Genomic DNA, 19,492 nt, shown 5'->3' on the forward strand with positions numbered 1-19,492 from the left:
CGCCTCCTGTGGCGGGCCGGGTGCAGTGCACGCTAACCAAGGTTGCCAGGTGCACGGTGTTTCCTCCAACACATTGGTGCGGCTGGCTTCCGGGTTGGACGTGCGCTGTGTTAAGAAGCAGTGCGGCTTGGTTGGGTGGTGTATCGGAGGACGCATGGCTTTCGACCTTCGTCTCTCCCGAGCCCGTACGGGAGTTGTAGCGATGAGACAAGATAGTAACTACTAACAATTGGATACCACGAAATTGGGGAGAAAACGGGGTAAAAAAAAAAAAAATAATTTAAAAAAATAAATAATGTCAAAGGTCACCTTTGAGATTGAGCTTTTAGATTGACCATAAGGATTGCCTCATGCCACCTGAGCAGAGCCACATTGTGACAATCAGCTAACACAGTCCAGAATACAGTCAGATAATACAATCCAGAATACAGTCAGTTAATACAGTCCACAATACAGTCAGATAAAACAATCCAGAATACAGTCCAGAATACAGTCCAGAATACAGTCAGACAATACAGTCCAGAATACAGTCAGCTAATACAGTCCAGAATACAGTCCAGAATACAGTCAGATAATACAGCCCAGAATAGAGTCAGTTAATACAGTCCAGAATACAGTCCAGAATAGAGTCAGTTCATACAGTCCAGAATACAGTCAGCTAATACAGTCCAGAATAGAGTCAGCTAATACAGTCCAGAAGAGAGAAAGCTAATACAGTCCAGAATAGAGTCAGCTAATACAGTCCACAATACAGTCAGATAACAGTCCAGAATACAGTCCAGAATACAGTCAGACAATACAGTCCAGAATACAGTCAGCTAATACAGTCCAGAATACAGTCAGATAATACAGCCCAGAATAGAGTCAGTTAATACAGTCCAGAATAGAGTCAGTTAATACAGTCCACAATACAGTCAGCTAATACAGTCCAGAATACAGTCAGATAATACAGTCCAGAATGCAGTCAGCTAATACAGTCCAGAATACAGTCAGACAATACAGTCCAGAATAGAGTCAGATAACACAGTCAAGAATACAGTCCATAATACAGTCAGATAATACAGTCCAGAATACAGTCAGTTAATACAGTCGAGAATACAGTCTGACAATACAGTCCAGAATAGAGTCAGATAACACAGTCCAGAATACAGTCAGTTAATACAGTCCAGAATACAGTCAGACAATACAGTCCAGAATACAGTCAGCTAATACAGTCCAGAATACAGTCAGATAATGCAGTCCACAATACAGTCAGTTAATACAGTCCAGAATACAGTCAGATAATACAGTCCAGAATACAGTCAGTTAATACAGTCCAGAATACAGTCAGATAATGCAGTCCACAATACAGTCAGCTAATACAGTCCAGAATACAGTCAGCGAATACAGTCCAGAATACAGTGCAGAATACAGTCCAGAATACAGTCAGATAATACAGTCAGTTAATACAGTCCAGAATACAGTCAGCTAATACAATCCACAATACAGTCCACAATACAGTCCAGAATACAGTCAGTTAATACAGTCCAGAATACAGTCAGATAATACAGTCCAGAATAGAGTCAGAACACAGTCCAGAATGCAGTCAGCTAATACGGTCCAGAATACAGTCAGACAATACAGTCCAGAATACAGTCCAGAATAAAGTCAGCTAATACAGTCCAGAATAGAGTCAGAATACAGTCCAGAATACAGTCAGCTAATACAGTCCAGAATACAGTCAGATAATACAGTCCAGAATACAGTCAGTTAATACAATCCAGAATACAGTCCAGAATACAGTCAGATAATACAGTACAGAATAAAGTCAGTTAATACAGTCAGATAATACAGTCAGCCAGTACAGTCCAGAATACAGTCAGATAACACAGTCCAAAATACAGTCAGTTAATACAGTCCAGAATACAGTCCAGAATACAGTCAGATAATACAGTCCACAATACAGTCAGCTAATACAGTCCTGTATTAGGTGGCCTGACATGCTTCCACTCAAAGTAACCTGACCTCTCACCCCATGTTCCGCGAGCTCTTTCAACGACCTAGGCCAAGTTGCTCGAACAAACCGACCCATAACCCACATTATCTGGAGTGGTGATGAAGTAGTGCTCCCCAGGGTTCTAGATCTCAGGAGTCAGCCAATGAGGCCACAGACAAGGGTTCTAGATCTCAGGAGTCAGCCAATGAGGCCACAGACAAGGGTTCTAAGGACTTAGTAGTCCGCCGATTGCGAGACAAGCATGAAATAAACCAGATGTGACTAACTGGTAACGGTTGTGCCACCCTGACATCATGACATGCCATCCTAGGTGCATCTGTCTTTCCATAAACACACCAGTAGAACAGACTTGGGATCAGTGGTGTAAAGTACTTCAGTAAAATATTTTAAAGTACTACTTAAGTAATTTTTTTAGGTATCTGTACTTTACTTTACTATTTATATTTTTTTTACTACTTTTACTTTTACTTCACTACATTCCTAAATAAAATATTGTACTTATTACTCCATACATTTTCCTTGACACCCAAAAGTACTCATTACATTTTGAATGCTTAGCAGGACAGAAAATAGTCAAATTCACACACTTAATATAAGGAATTTGAAATTATTTATACTTTTACTTTTGATACTTAAGTATATTTTAAACCAAATACTTTTAGACTTATACTCAAGTATAATTTTACCGGGTGACTTTTACTTTTACTTGAGTCATTTTCTATTAAGGTATCTTTACTTTTACTCTAGTATGAGTAAAAACTATTTCCATCACTGCTTGGGATATTTCCCAAATGGCACCCTATTCCCTATGGAACCCTGGTCAAAAGTAGTGAACTATGTAGGGAATAGGGTGCTATTTGGGAAACAGTATTGCCAAACTGTCTTCTGAGCAGACCGAGACAGTAGTGTTTAGTCTTCCTCGGGGTTACATGTTCTCCCATGGCTCCCTATACAAACGCTTTAGCTAGTAACTATATAAATATTGATAACTAAGAATAAATGCCAGCCAGGCAAACAAAGGTCCTTCCCTCACTATCCTGCTGTGAGACACAGAAACACACACACACACACACCCACACACACACACACACACACACACACACCCACACCCCCCCCCCCCCCACACACACACACACACACACACACACACACACACACACACACACACACATACACACACACACACACACACACACACACACACACACACACACACACACACACATACATACATAGAGACACACACACGCGCACACACACACACACACACACACACACACACACACACACACACACATACATAGAGACACACACATACATAGAGACACACACACATAGAGACACAAACACACACACACACACGCACACACATAGACACACACACACACACACACACACACACACACACACACACACACACACACACACACACACACACACACATACACACACACACACACATACATACATAGAGACACACACACACACATACACACACACACACACACATACACAGAGAGACACACACACACACATACATACAGTGCCTTGCGAAAGTATTCGGCCCCCTTGAACTTTGCAACCTTTTACCACATTTCAGGCTTCAAACATAAAGATATTAAACTGTATTTTTTTGTGAAGAATCAACAGCAAGTGGGACACAATCATAAAGTGGAACGACATTTATTGGATATTTCAAACTTTTTTAACAAATCAAAAACTGAAAAATTGGGCGTGCAAAATGATTCAGCCCCTTCACTTTCAGTGCAGCAAACTCTCTCCAGAAGTTCAGTGAGGATCTCTGAATGATCCAATGTTGACCTAAATGACTAATGATGATAAATACAATCCACCTGTGTGTAATCAAGTCTCCGTATAAATGCACCTGCACTGTGATAGTCTCAGAGGTCCGTTAAAAGTGCAGAGAGCATCATGAAGAACAAGGAACACACCAGGCAGGTCCGAGATACTGTTGTGAAGAAGTTTAAAGCCGGATTTGGATACAAAAAGATTTCCCAAGCTTTAAACATCCCAAGGAGCACTGTGCAAGCGATAATATTGAAATGGAAGGAGTATCAGACCACTGCAAATCTACCAAGACCTGGCCGTCCCTCTAAACTTTCAGCTCATACAAGGAGAAGACTGATCAGAGATGCAGCCAAGAGGCCCATGATCACTCTGGATGAACTGCAGAGATCTACAGCTGAGGTGGGAGACTCTGTCCATAGGACAACAATCAGTCGTATATTGCACAAATCTGGCCTTTATGGAAGAGTGGCAAGAAGAAAGCCATTTCTTAAAGATATCCATAAAAAGTGTCATTTAAAGTTTGCCACAAGCCACCTGGGAGACACACCAAACATGTGGAAGAAGGTGCTCTGGTCAGATGAAACCAAAATTGAACTTTTTGGCAACAATGCAAAACGTTATGTTTGGCGTAAAAGCAACACAGCTCATCACCCTGAACACACCATGCCCACTGTCAAACATGGTGGTGGCAGCATCATGGTTTGGGCCTGCTTTTCTTCAGCAGGGACAGGGAAGATGGTTAAAATTGATGGGAAGATGGATGGAGCCAAATACAGGACCATTCTGGAAGAAAACCTGATGGAGTCTGCAAAAGACCTGAGACTGGGACGGAGATTTGTCTTCCAACAAGACAATGATCCAAAACATAAAGCAAAATCTACAATGGAATGGTTCAAAAATAAACATATCCAGGTGTTAGAATGGCCAAGTCAAAGTCCAGACCTGAATCCAATCGAGAATCTGTGGAAAGAACTGAAAACTGCTGTTCACAAATGCTCTCCATCCAACCTCACTGAGCTCGAGCTGTTTTGCAAGGAGGAATGGGAAAAAATGTCAGTCTCTCGATGTGCAAAACTGATAGAGACATACCCCAAGCGACTTACAGCTGTAATCGCAGCAAAAGGTGGCGCTACAAAGTATTAACTTAAGGGGGCTGAATAATTTTGCACGCCCAATTTTTCAGTTTTTGATTTGTTAAAAAAGTTTGAAATATCCAATAAATGTCGTTCCACTTCACAGTTTTATATCTTTATGTTTGAAGCCTGAAATGTGGCAAAAGGTCGCAAAGTTCAAGGGGGGCGAATACTTTCGCAAGGCACTGTACATAGAGACACACACACACACACACACACAGACAATCCTGATGTGACTGACCCAGTCCAAAAATATAACACACAAATCAGGACTTATATGTCATGACAGTATCTTACAAAATATAGATGTTGAAACAACTGATCTTTATTTAGCCTAGTTTTAGTATTTGTTTAATTAGGTTACTTATTAAACGCGGTTTCATCCCAAATGGCACCCTATTCCCTATATAGCACACTACTTTTGACCAGAGCCCTGTGTTTATGCACTAAAAGTGCACTATAAAGGGAATAGGGTACCATTTGGAATGCAGTCAGTGTATCTTGTAACTGTGGGGCCCCCTTGTCCCATTTGTTGGACATGTATTACCTAACATGGGGTTTGAACTGATGAAAGACCCTGAGTCAACTTGATTTGAATGAGTTGTCTGCCATTACGGTGACAAGGCCTCGCATCAGGGTTAATGTGGCCATAAAGTGAAGCGGGCAATTCCATGGTAACAGAATGACACTGAGACTCATATCTCTCGCTTTAAAATGTCTGTCAAACCAACAAAAAAAACAATTATCGCAAAGTTAAACAAACGGTACAACTCTATGCACAATGACTACTTTCAACTATTTACACAGAAAATGTTATAAAGACACATTGACTTGAAGAAGAGTGGACATGCAAAGTTTGCTTTCCACCATAATTTGCAAATAAATTCATTAAAAATCCTACAAAGTGATTTTCTGGATTTTATTTCTCATTTTGTCTGTCATAGTTGAAGGGTACCTATGATGAAAATGACAGGCCTCTCTCATCTTTTTAAGTGGGAGAACTTGCACAATTGGTGGCTGACTAAATGCTTTTTTTTACTGTATATTTAAATATATAGATATAGATAGATGTAGATATATATATATATATATATATATATATATATATATAGATAGATAGATAGATAGATAGATAGATAGATATACAGTTTAAGTCGGAAGTTTACATACACTTAGGTTGGAGTCATTAAAACGTTTTTCAACCACTCCACACATTTCTTGTTAACAAACTATAGTTTTGGCAAGTCGGTTAGGACATCTACTTTGTGCATGACACAAATATATAATATTTCCAACAATTGTTTCCAGACAGATTATTTCACTTATAATTCACTGTATCACAATTCCAGTGGGTCAGAAGTTTACATACACTAAGCTGACTGTGTTTTTAAACACCTTAGAAAATTCCAGAAAATGATGTCATGGCTTTAGAAGCTTCTGATAGGCTAATTGACATAATTTGAGTCAATTGGCGGTGTACCTGTGGATGTATTTCAAGGCCTACCTTCAAACTCAGTGCCTCTTTGCTTGCTTGACATCATGGGAAAATGACAAGAAATCAGCCAACAAAATTATAAACCTCCACAAGTCTGGTTCATCATTTTGAGCAATTTCCAAACCCCTGATGGCATCATGAGGACGGAAAATTATGTGGATATATTGAAGCAACATTTCAAGACATCAGTCAGGAAGTTAAGCTTGGTCGCAAATGGGTCTTCCAAATGGACATTGACCCCAAGCATACTTCCAAAGTTGTGGCAAAATGGCTTAAGGACAACAAAGTCAAAGAATTGGAGTGGCCATCACAAAGCCCTGACCTCAAACCTATAGAAAATGTGTGGGCAGAACTGAAAAAGCGTGTGCAAGCAAGGAGGCCTACAAACCTGACTCAGTTATACCAGCTCTGTCAGGAGGAATGGCCCAAAATTCACCCAACTTATTGTGGGATACTTGTGGAAGGCTACCCGAAACGTTTGACCCAAATTCAACCATTTAAAGGCAATGCTACCAAATACTAATTGAGTGTGTGTAAACTTCTGATCCACTGGGAATGTGATGAAAGAAATAAAAGCTGAAATAAATCATTCTCTCTACTATTATTCTGACATTTCACATTCTGAAAATAAAGTGGTGATCCTAACTGACCTAAGACTGGTTAAATAAAGGTGAAATTAAATAAATAAAATAAGAAAGGGATTTTTTACTAGGATTAAATGTCAGGAATTGTGAAAAACTGAGTTTAAATGTACTTGCCTAAGGTGGATGTAAACTTCAGACTTCAACTGTATATATATATATATATATATAGATAGTTGTTAATCATATAGTAATACCAACTTTCAGGGCCAGTTTCCTGGACACAGATAAGCATAGTTTTGGACTAAAAAGGACTTTCAATGGAGATTCTCTGTTGAGCTTGCTTTGTGGTCCTGGACTAGGCTTAGTGTGTGTTCCGGGAAACTGGCCCTAAATGTGTAGAATATAGATTAACACAAGATTATTCTCAGCGTGCAAAACTGGTGGAAACATCATTAAAACCAGTTAGTTTACAACCAGAGCTGGTAGTAACCAGGTAGTAACTTGGTTGTAACCAGGTAGTGACCAGGTAGTAACTTGGTTGTAACCAGGTAGTAACCAGGTAGTAACTTGGTTGTAACCAGGTAGTAACTTGGTTGTAACCAGGTAGTAACCGGGTAGTAACTTGGTTGTAACCAGGTAGTAACTTGGTTGTAACCAGGTAGTAACCAGGTAGTAACTTGGTTGTAACCAGGTAGTAACCAGGTAGTAACTTGGTAGTAACCAGGTAGTAACTTGGTTGTAACCAGGTAGTAACTTGGTTGTAACCAGGTAGTAACCGGGTAGTAACTTGGTTGTAACCAGGTAGTAACCAGGTAGTAACCAGGTAGTAACTTGGTTGTAACCAGGTAGTAACCAGGTAGTAACTTGGTTGTAACCAGGTAGTAACCGGGTAGTAACTTGGTTGTAACCAGGTAGTAACCAGGTAGTAACCAGGTAGAAACCAGGTAGTAACTTGGTTGTAACCAGGTTGTAACCAGGTAGTAACCAGGTAGTAACTTGGTTGTAACCAGGTAGTAACTTGGTTGTAACCAGGTAGTAACCAGGTACTAACTTGGTTGTAACCAGGTAGTAGCCAGGTAGTAACTTGGTTTTAACTTGCCGCCATTTCATCCTCTTTATCTGTTGGTGTGGGTTAAGATAAGGCGAGTGATAGCCATGACAACATGCTGGAAAACATTCAACAGGTGCGCACACACACACACACACACACACACACACACACACACACACACACACACACACACACACACACACACACACACACACACACACACACACACACACACACTTTTGTTATTGTCTCTGACCTCTCGGCATAGCAGAGTCAGACCATTCCTCACATCACCTCATGGCAGGACAGAGGGTTGTCTCTCAAATGGCCTCCTATCCCTTATACTGTATAGTGTACTACATTTGACCATAGCCCACTGTCAAGGGAATAGTTTGCCATTTGGGACAGATTCAAGCTCATTACTGAAACCACAGAACTCAGCAGCAGGCCCTCTTTGTGTGGTAAGCCTCTGAGCATGGCAGGCAGGCTTATTGGGTAACAGCGAGAGCTGGTCTGCATTCCAAATGGATCCCTATTCCCTATGTAGTACATTACTTTTGACCGTCGCTCATAGGAACCAGTGGTCCATAGGGCATCTGGTCAAAAGTAATGTACTATATAGGGAATAGGGATCCATTTGGAATGCAGGCCTGAAGTGTTTTGCAACTCCACAGCTTCTATCTGGGTCACTGTAGTAGAGGGTCACCACAGGTGACCTTGGCCAGACCAGAACAATGCCTTCCAACACTTTAGAGACGGCTGTGTAGCAGCAGGACTGGCGTATGATATGAACAACCTTGGTTTCCACCTCTAGCAACATGCCTGTGTAGAATAAGTATGTCCTCGCTGTATGTCCTCGCTAATGAAAACATCAACGCCTACATGTTTCCTCCTGCCCCAGCAAATGCTGTGTCTTTGTTGTTGTGGAAAGTGGCTTAGAAATAACAAAACTGTAAGCATACTGGTATGCTATAGGTGGAGAGTTAACTTCTCATCTTCCACGCTGGAAGCCTCCAGTCTCTGTTCTCCTTCTATTTAAGATGACAGGCACATTGTCCCAAGCTACTCAGCTGGACATTTTGTCGTTGGAGAGGCTGAGAGACTGATCTCTTAACCCCTCACACGCCACCCCTTCCTCAGGCCCCCTGGTGGCTTGGGTCTTTGTCCCTGTGCTGGGGTCTTTGTCCCTCTTTCTCCCCACCCCTTCTCTCTCTCTCTCTCTCTCTCTCTCTCTCTCTCTCTCTCTCTCTCTCTCTCTCTCTCTCTCGCTCTCTCGCTAGCTCTCTCTCTCTCTCCCCTCTCTCTATGTGCTCAGCCCTGAGGAATGTGTTCTGATCATGAAGATCAGTGCCATGAATAACGGGGTGGCCAATAAACTCACTAATCAATCACATGATCAGTCTCTACACACACACACACACACACACAAACACACACACACACACACACACACACACACACACACACACACACACACACACACACACACACACACACACACACACACACACACACACACACACACTGTTATTGTCTCAACAGGGTTGGAGAGCCTTGCCATAGACAAAGAGAGGGTCTTTCCTATTCATCTACGCCTTATGGTAGCCCCCCCCATCCTTCCCTCTCCCTCTATCCATCCCCCCCCCCCCTCCATCCCACATCCCCAACTCCCCAGGCAAGCATGTTTTTGTTCTCCTGTGAGAATTAATTGCATGCAATCCTAAACCCTCATTCACTATTTTCTATAGTATTCTTTTTGAGTGAATGTCTCTTGTAAATGCCGAGCACACACAAGATTTGGTTCTGGTGTCCGAGATCAAGAGAAATGGAATTTAGAACAGAAACCTGATCAACCAAACAATTCTAATCAACCTGAATGATATCATAAAGAACACTAATGTCGTCCACCAGCCGTCTCTCTCTGTCCAGCATCTGTCTATAGATTTGGGGGGGGGGGGGGGGGGGGGGGGGGGGGGCAAGGTGAAGAGAATACTAACTGATGTGGTTCTGTTTCTAGGAGATAACTCTGACAGAGGGTAGTCGTGTGTTTGAGACGTGGAAAAACCCTCCTCCTCCCGTCTTCATGCAATACTTCTTCTTCAACGTCACCAACCCAGATGAGTTCCTGGATGGAGCCAAGCCTGTCGTCTCTCAGGTCGGCCCTTACACATACAGGTAGGACTACGCACCTAACAGGTAGTTCCTGGATGGAGCCAAGCCTGTCGTCTCTCAGGTCGGCCCTTACACATACAGGTAGGACTACGCACCTAACAGGTAGTTCCTGGATGGAGCCAAGCCTGTCGTCTCTCAGGTCGGCCCTTACACATACAGGTAGGACTACGCACCTAACAGGTAGTTCCTGGATGGAGCCAAGCCTGTCATATCAGGTGAAAATAGTACCCAATTGTCATACTTGAGTAAAAGTAAAGATGCCTTAATAGAAAATGACTCAAGTAAAAGTGAAATACTACTTTTACTCTCTACCTGTTTTTAAATATACTTAAGTATCAAAAGTAAAAGTAAATCCTTTCAAATTCCTTTTAAGCTGCAATATGTCATTTTTTGGGTGACCCGACCTAACTGAAAAGAGGAGCGACCCAGGGATGTGTGTGCTTTGTGGACCTTCAACAGAATGTGACTGGCAGAATGGGTGTTGTATGTGGAGGATGAGGGCTGCAGTAGATATCTCAGACAGGGGGGAGTGAGGCCTATGTGTCACGTGTGTTCCCTCTAGGTCACCAGGCTGCTCGTTATGGCGCACACCTGTCACCATCGTTACGCGCATCAGCGCATTATGACACTAACCTGGACTCCATCACCTTCTTGATTACCTGCCCTATGTAAACTCAGCAAAAAAAGAAACGTCCTCTCACTGTCAACTGTGTTTATTTTCCGCAAACTTAACATGTGTAAATATTTGTATGAACATAACAAGATTCAACAACTGAGACATAAACTGAACAAGTTCCACAGACATGTGACTAACAGAAATGGAAAAATGTGTCCCTGGTCAAAATCAAAAGTAACAGTCAGTATCTGGTGTGGCCACCAGCTGCATTAAGTACTGCAGTGCATCTCCTCCTCATTGACTGCATCAGATTTTCCAGTTCTTGCTGTGAGATGTTACCCAACTCTTCCACCAAGGCACCTGCAAGTTCCCGGACATTTCTGGGTACCCTCCGATCCAACAGGTCCCAGACGTGCTCAATGGGATTGAGATCTGGGCTCTTCGCTGGCCATGGCAGAACACTGACATTCCTGTCTTGCAGGAAATCACACACAGAACGAGCAGTATGGCTGGTGGCATTGTCATGCTGGAGGGTCATATCAGGATGAGCCTGCAGGAAGGGTACCACATGAGGGAGGAGGATGTCGTCCCTGTAACGCACAGCGTTGAGATTGCCTGCAATGACAACAAGCTCAGCCCGATGATGCTGTGACACACCGCCCCAGACCATGACGGAACCTCCATATCGATCCCGATGCAGAGTACAGGCCTCGGTGTAACGCTCATTCCTTCGACGATAAACGCGAATCTGACCATCACCCCTGGTGAGACAAAACCGCGACTCGTCAGTGAAGAGCACTTTTTGCCAGTCCTGTCTGGTCCAGCGACGGTGGGTTTGTGCCCATAGGCGATGTTGTTGCCGGTGATGTCTGGTGAGGACCTGCCTTACAACAGGCCTCCAAGCCCTCAGTCCAGCCTCTCTCAGCCTATTGCGGACAGTCTGAGCACTGATGGAGGGATTGTGCATTCCTGGTGTAACTCGGGCTGTTGTTGTTGCCATCCTGTTCCTGTCCTGCAGGTGTGATGTTCGGATGTACCGATCCTGTGCAGGTGTTGTTACACGTGGTCTGCCACTGCGAGGATGATCAGCTGTCCGTCCTGTCTCCCTCTAGCGCTGTCTTAGGCGTCTCACAGTACGGACATTGCAATTTATTGCCCTGGCCACATCTGCAGTCCTCATGCCTCCTTGCAGCATGCCTAAGGCACGATCACGCAGATGAGCAGGGACCCTGGGCACCTTTCTTTTGGTGTTTTTCAGAGTCAGTAGAAAGGCCTCTTTAGTGTCCTAAGTTTTCATAACTGTGACCTTAATTACCTACCGTCTGTAAGCTGTTAGTGTCTTAACGACCGTTCCACAGATGCATGTTAATTCATTCTTTATGGTTCATTGAACAAGCATGGGAAACAGTGTTCACACCCTTTACAATGAAGGTCTGTGAAGTTGTTTGGATTTTTACGAATTATCTTTGAAAGACAGGGTCCTGAAAAAGGGACATTTCTTTTTTTTCTGAGTTTGTCACTCCCTTTGGTTCCTTCCCCAGGCGTTCCTTCCCCAGGCGTTCCTTCCCCAGGCGTTCCTTTCCCAGGCGTTATTGCAAATCTAATGGCCTGATCCGTAACTACAGAAAACGTTTGGTTGAGGTTATTACTTACTGCCAAAGGAGGGTCGACCAGTTATTAAATCCAAGGGTTCACATACTTTTCCCACCCCGCACTGTGATTGTTTACACGGTGTGTTCAATAAAGACATGAAAACGGATAATTGTTTGTGTGTTATTAGTTTAAGCCGACTGTGTCTGTAATGCGATGCTACTGGTGGCAGAGAAGTCAGGCGAAGGAGAGCAGAAACTAATTTACAACCGCTGTGTTTAATATCCATAAACCACCGTCAACAGAATCAATACAATAAACGGGTCAAATAAAAGCCAGTAAATACCAGCATACCGTGCACAAGCACTACAACAAACAATTACGGCCAAGGACATGGGGGGGGGACAGAGGGTTAAATACACAACGTGTAATTGATGGAATTGGAACCAGGTTGTGATGGAAGACAAGACAAAAACCAATGGAAAATGAAAAGTGGATCGGGCGATGGCTAGAAGGTCAACGACCGTCGACCGCCGAACGCCGAAGGCCAAACGCCGCCCGAACAAGGAGAGGGACCGACGTTCGGCGGAAGTGTCTATTGTTGTGACTTAGATGAAGATCAGATCAAATACGATGACCAATTTATGCAGGACTCACAGGTCATTCCAAAGGGTCCACATACTTTTCCTTGCCAATGGACATTCCTCCCATTAAACCAGACTAATGCACTTCTCATGCCTCTACTGTAACTGATGAGTATTTCTATGTTTCGGCCTCGTATGGTTCTCAATCAGAGGCAGGTGTCATTAGTTGTCTCTGATTGAGAATCATACTTAGGTAGCCTGGGTTTCACTGTTGGTTTGTGGGTGATTGTCTACAGTGTCTTGCGAACCTTTGCGACCTTTGCGACCTTTGCGACCTTTTGACACATTTCAGGCTTCAAACATAAAGATATAAAACTGTATTTTTTTGTGAAGAATCAACAACAAGTGGGACACAATCATGAAGTGGAACGACATTTATTGGATATTTCAAACTTTTTTAACAAATCAAAAACTGAAAAATTGGGCGTGCAAAATTATTCAGCCCCCTTAAGTTAATACTTTGTAGCGCCACCTTTTGCTGCGATTACAGCTGTAAGTCGCTTGGGGTATGTCTCTATCAGTTTTGCACATCGAGAGACTGACATTTTTTCCCATTCCTCCTTGCAAAACAGCTCGAGCTCAGTGAGGTTGGATGGAGAACATTTGTGAACAGCAGTTTTCAGTTCTTTCCACAGATTCTCGATTGGATTCAGGTCTGGTCTTTGACTTGGCCATTCTAACACCTGGATATGTTTATTTTTGAACCATTCCATTGTAGATTTTGCTTTATGTTTTGGATCATTGTCTTGTTGGAAGACAAATCTCCGTCCCAGTCTCAGGTCTTTTGCAGACTCCATCAGGTTTTCTTCCAGAATGGTCCTGTATTTGGCTCCATCCATCTTCCCATCAATTGTAACCATCTTCCCTGTCCCTGCTGAAGAAAAGCAGGCCCAAACCATGATGCTGCCACCACCATGTTTGACAGTGGGGATGGTGTGTTCAGCTGTGTTGCTTTTACGCCAAACATAACGTTTTGCATTGTTGCCAAGAGTATCCAATCGAATAAAACTCTTGAGTCACAGGTTTCTTGAAAGTTGACATTAGTATCTGCTATGCCAACCCTATCTCTCTCTATCTCTCTCACCATGATCTGGGCCTGTGTTAACGTTCAACGTAACGTTCATAATAGTCTCTATATTGTGCACAGTTAGCTGTCCTCCCTCTCCTACAAGCTATCTCCTGTAAAAATATACAGTGGGGCAAAAAAGTATTTAGTCAGCCACCAATTGTGCAAAAAAATCCTACAATGTGATTTTCTGGATTTTTTTTTCTCATTTTGTCTGTCATAGTTGAAGTGTACCTATGATGAAAATTACGGGCCTCTCTCATCATTTTAAGTGGGAGAACTTGCACAATTGGTGGCTGACTAAATACTTTTTTGCCCCACTGTACATAGAGGAATGGTATCATCAAATCCAATTTTATTGGTCATTTTATTGGTAACGGCTGTTGGTGGAAGAAGGTGAGGACCAAGGTGCAGCGTGGTAAGTGTTCATGATTTATTAGTCGAACTGAACACTGAATAACAAAGAGAACAACCAAAACAGTTCTGTCTAGTGCAGACACAAAAACAGAAAGCAACTACCCACAAAAACCCTGTGGGGAAAAGCTACCTAAGTATGGTTCTCAATCAGAGACAATGATAGACAGCTGTCCCTGATTGAGAACCATACCCGGCCAAAAACAAAGAAATACAAAAACATAGAAAAAATAACATAGAACGCCCACCCTAGTCACACCCTGGCCTAACCAAAATAGAGAATAAAAGCCTCTCTATGGCCAGGGCGTGACACATACACATGGTTAGCAGATGTTATTGCGAGTGTAGCTTCTAGATCTAACAGTGTAGCATTATCTAACAGGTAATATCTAACAAATCCACAACAAAACCTAATATCTAACAATTACACAACAAAACCTAATACACACAATCTAGTAAAGGAATGCGATAAGAATATATAAGTATAAAATATATGGATGAGCAGTGACAGAGCGGCTAAGATGCAATAGTAAAGAATAGATAGTGGAGGATACAGTATACAGTACATACATATGAGATGAGTAATGCAAGATATGCAAACATTCTTAAAGTGGCATTATTAAAGTGACTAGTGTTCCATTTATTAAAGTGGCCGATGATATCAAGTCTGTAGATAGGCAGCCGCCTCTCTGTGCTAGTGATGGCTGTATAACAATCTGATGGCCTTGAGATAGAAGCTGTTTTTCAATCTCTCTGTCCCAGCTTTGATGCACCTGTACTGACCTCGCCTTCTGGATGGAAGAGGGGTGAACAGGCAGTGGCTCGGGTGGTTATTGATCTTTTTTCCTACCTGTGACATCGGGTGTTGTAGGTGTCCCCCAGAGAGGTCCCCCAGAGGTATCATCCCCCAGAGACTATCATCCCCCAGAGACTATCACCCCAACCTTAATTTATGAGTCTTATGTAAACATTCTGTCTCAAAGACAGGCCTCGTATGTACCTCGTCTCCTGCTACAAATACATTTGCACATATAGCATTCCATCTAACCCATAACACAATAGTCTCTATTTAGTCCATTTTTTAAAGTAGATCGCCATTTCATCGTCAATGATGAGAGAAGTGGGTTACTGCTGTTAATGCACCAAAGGACGCTCTCTTAAACAAATGCCAACGTCCATGGCTAGAGCAAAAAACATCAGTTTTACAGCAGGCACACTTGATTTCAGGATAATCTGGTTTCTTAACCTAACCTAATTACCTAGTCAGGATAATCTGTCTTCTTGACCTAACCTAATTACCTAGTCTGGATAATCTGGGTTCTTAACCTAACCTAATTACCTAGTCTGGATAATCTGGGTTCTTAACCTAACCTAATTACCTGGTCAGGAAAATCTGGGTTCTTAACCTAACCTAATTACCTAGTCAGGATAATCTGGCTTCTTAACCTAACCTAATTACCTAGTCTGGATAATCTGGTTTCTTAACCTAACCTAATTACCTAGTCTGGATAATCTGGGTTCTTAAGCTAACCTAATTACCTAGTCAGGATAATCTGGCTTCTTAACCTAACCTAATTACCTAGTCTGGATAATCTGGCTTCTTAACCTAACCTAATTACCTAGTCTGGATAATCTGGCTTCTTAACCTAACCTAATTACCTAGTCTGGATAATCTGGGTTCTTAACCTAACCTAATTACCTAGTCTGGATAATCTGGGTTCTTAACCTAACCTAATTACCTAGTCTGGATAATCTGGCTTCTTAACCTAACCTAATTACCTAGTCTGGATAATCTGGCTTCTTAACCTAACCTAATTACCTAGTCAGGATAATCTGGCTTCTTAACCTAACCTAATTACCTAGTCTGGATAATCTGGGTTCTTAACCTAACCTAATTACCTAGTCTGGATAATCTGGCTTCTTAACCTAACCTAATTACCTAGTCTGGATAATCTGGTTTCTTAACCTAACCTAATTACCTAGTCTGGATAATCTGGGTTCTTAACCTAACCTAATTACCTAGTCAGGATAATCTGGGTTCTTAACCTAACCTAATGACCTAGTCTGGATAATCTGGGTTCTTAACCTAACCTAATTACCTAGTCTGGATAATCTGGGTTCTTAACCTAACCTAATTACCTAGTCTGGATAATCTGGCTTCTTAACCTAACCTAATTACCTAGTCTGGATAATCTGGGTTCTTAACCTAACCTAATTACCTGGTCAGGATCATCTGGGTTCTTAACCTAACCTAATTGCCTAGTCAGGATAATCTGGGTTCTTAACCTAACCTAATTACCTAGTCAGGATAATCTGGCTTCTTAACCTAACCTAATTACCTAGTCAGGATAATCTGGGTTCTTAACCTAACCTAATTACCTAGTCAGGATAATCTGGGTTCTTAACCTAACCTAATTACCTAGTCAGGATAATCTGGGTTCTTAACCTAACCTAATTACCTAGTCAGGATAATCTGGGTTCTTAACCTAACCTAATTACCTAGTCTGGTTTATTCGATTTGTGATGGAATATGTTGAAATAAGTAAGCATTATATTGCAAAAAGTGGATGTTGGGTAAATTTGGCAGTTGCTTTGTCAAATTGTCCAGGCCCAAAGAAAATGTGACGTTTGTAGAGACTGACTTTCCCCTTGTCTGCTCTTGTCTGCTCTGTTCCAGGGAGTACAGGCCCAAAGAAAATGTGACGTTCGTAGAGACTGACTTTCCTCTTGTCTGCTCTTTTCTGCTCTGTTCCAGGGAGTACAGGCCCAAAGAAAATGTGACGTTTGTAGATAATGGGACCAGAGTGTCTGCCTACCAACCCAAGACATTTGTGTTCCTGCCAGAGCGCTCTGTAGGTGATCCTGATGATGACATGATCACAACCATCAATATCCCAGCTGTGGTGAGTAACCGGGTTTTCAGTGTTTTCACGTTGTGCTGAGTAAACAGGGTTTTCAGGTTCAAATCTCCCCCCCCTCTCCCTCCCTCAGGCGGTGATGAACAAGGTGAAGGATAGTTTTTGGAAGAGTTCGATGGTATCTATCTGGATGAATTCACTTCATGTCGGCATGTTCATGACGCGCTCCGTCAACGAGCTGCTGTGGGGCTTCAAGGACCCTCTGCTGTCCCGCATCCATCCCATGAACCCAGAGATCGACGAGTACTTTGGCCTCATGTACAAGGTAGGTGTCCACGGAGTCAATACAAAATGAAGAATTTGACCTACTCAGTTCCTCACTAAGGTCTGTAAATAAGTTTTTGGTTAAGTTTTCACCTACTGTAGCCTTGGGGCGGCAGGGTAGCCTAGTGGTTAGAGCGTTGGACCAGTAACCAGAAGGTTGCAAGTTCAAACACCCAAACTGACAAGGTACAAATCTGTCGTTCTGCCCCTGAACAGACAGTTCAGTTCCTAGGCCGTCATTGAAAATAAGAATCTGTTCTTACCTGGTTAAATAAAGGTCAAATAAAAAGGAGTTGTTGGACTTACAGAACATGATATATTGTCAATGGTCACTGCAACCTGTTGTGTCTGCTGGGGGTTGCCATGGCCACATAAAGTTCTGTGTGGTGATTAAATAATAATTTGAGAAAATAAAATATGCGCTTTAAAAGGATTTCCATTCTTTTCCCACTCTGCAGAAAAATGGAAGCAATGATGGTGAATTTGTTTATCATACCGGGGAGGAGGACTTCATGAACTACGGCAGGGTAGCCACGTTTAAAGGAGAAAGGTACCGGAATATATTGGCCCACGATGACACACACGTTTCTGTGTTGTAACTTAGATAATAGACAACGTGACGCTCACTCACAGATCATTCTTTAAAAAAAAGTGGAGAGCTGGATCCTCTTAAGGAAGTGACTCCAAAAGATAGAGGATGTGCAGGTTACAACACAGCACTAACTGTCTGCTACATTACATACTGTACCTGCACACCAGAACACACCCTAGATTAACACTTGTATTTGATGATGAGAAACCCATGATTGAGTAACCCTCTTGTGTAAAAGACTGGAACAGAACAGTCCACCGGTTTCCTAAGACCTTCTACATACTGCGAGAGAGTAACAGAGGACAGGGCTTGCATCCCAAATGGCACCCTATTCTCTATGTAGTGCACTACTTTTGACCGGAGCCCCCTATTGGCCCTGGTTCAAAGTAGTGCCCTGTATAGGAAATTGGGTTCCATTTGGAATGTGGACCAGGAGTCTGCAGCACCAGAGAGAGAGAGAGAGAGAGAGACTCCCCAGAGGCCCCTAGCCAGAACACAGAGCCATGTGACTGCCACATTCTGATATTTGGCCCCCCGTTAGAAAAGACTCAATGAGAACTCCTCGTTAGCTATCTTCTCACGTCCTGCTAGAGTGTCCGTATCTACGCAGGCAGCATCTTTTCCATACCTCGCCTTTGATTAGATTGTTGGCTTCAGACTTCTAAACTTGAAATGTGAAATATCCTTGTTCATGGTACGGAGGGAGAGAGAGAGAGAAGGGAATGCAGAACTTTTACACTCTGTCGGAACATGTTATTGTTAGACATCGGGTATCGTATGGAAAGGAAAAAGGGAACACAGCGATTAACTTCTGGTGTAGAAACCAGACTATCTGTAGGATGTTTGTATATCGTGAGGTCAATTCAGGTTGGATATGAACCAAGGGAATGTACTGAGTAAAGGAAAAGCATTCACATGGTTGCGGCCACTCATAATGGTGGAGAGCTGTGGAGTAGTGAGGAATGAGGCACGAGGTCAGGTCAGGTCACATGGTTGCGGCCACTCATAATGGTGGAGAGCTGTGGAGTAGTGAGGAATGAGGCACGAGGTCAGGTCAGGTCACATGGTTGCGGCCACCGATAATGGTGGAGAGCTGTGGAGTAGTGAGGAATGAGGCACGAGGTCAGGTCAGGTCACATGGTTGCGGC

At 42.7% G+C, this 19,492-nt stretch overlaps 1 protein-coding gene across 2 annotated transcripts in view; it reads left to right on the forward strand.

Annotated features, from left to right (window-relative positions):
• Window positions 1-19,492, forward strand: part of LOC110536907 (lysosome membrane protein 2) — a 59,741-nt gene that overhangs the window by 10,679 nt on the left and 29,570 nt on the right. For both annotated transcript variants that reach the window (XR_005034852.1, XM_036936807.1), the window contains exons 2-5: window positions 10,086-10,243; window positions 17,326-17,473; window positions 17,562-17,753; window positions 18,211-18,302. Coding sequence is in view for 1 of the 2 variants with exons in the window: in XM_036936807.1 (XP_036792702.1) it covers window positions 10,086-10,243; window positions 17,326-17,473; window positions 17,562-17,753; window positions 18,211-18,302 (590 nt within the window). In the remaining variant the exon portion in view is untranslated. The remainder of the gene's footprint in view (window positions 1-10,085; window positions 10,244-17,325; window positions 17,474-17,561; window positions 17,754-18,210; window positions 18,303-19,492) is intronic.

Source organism: Oncorhynchus mykiss, chromosome 12 (assembly GCF_013265735.2).
Source record: "Oncorhynchus mykiss isolate Arlee chromosome 12, USDA_OmykA_1.1, whole genome shotgun sequence".
In the NCBI taxonomy this organism is placed as follows: domain Eukaryota; kingdom Metazoa; phylum Chordata; class Actinopteri; order Salmoniformes; family Salmonidae; genus Oncorhynchus; species Oncorhynchus mykiss.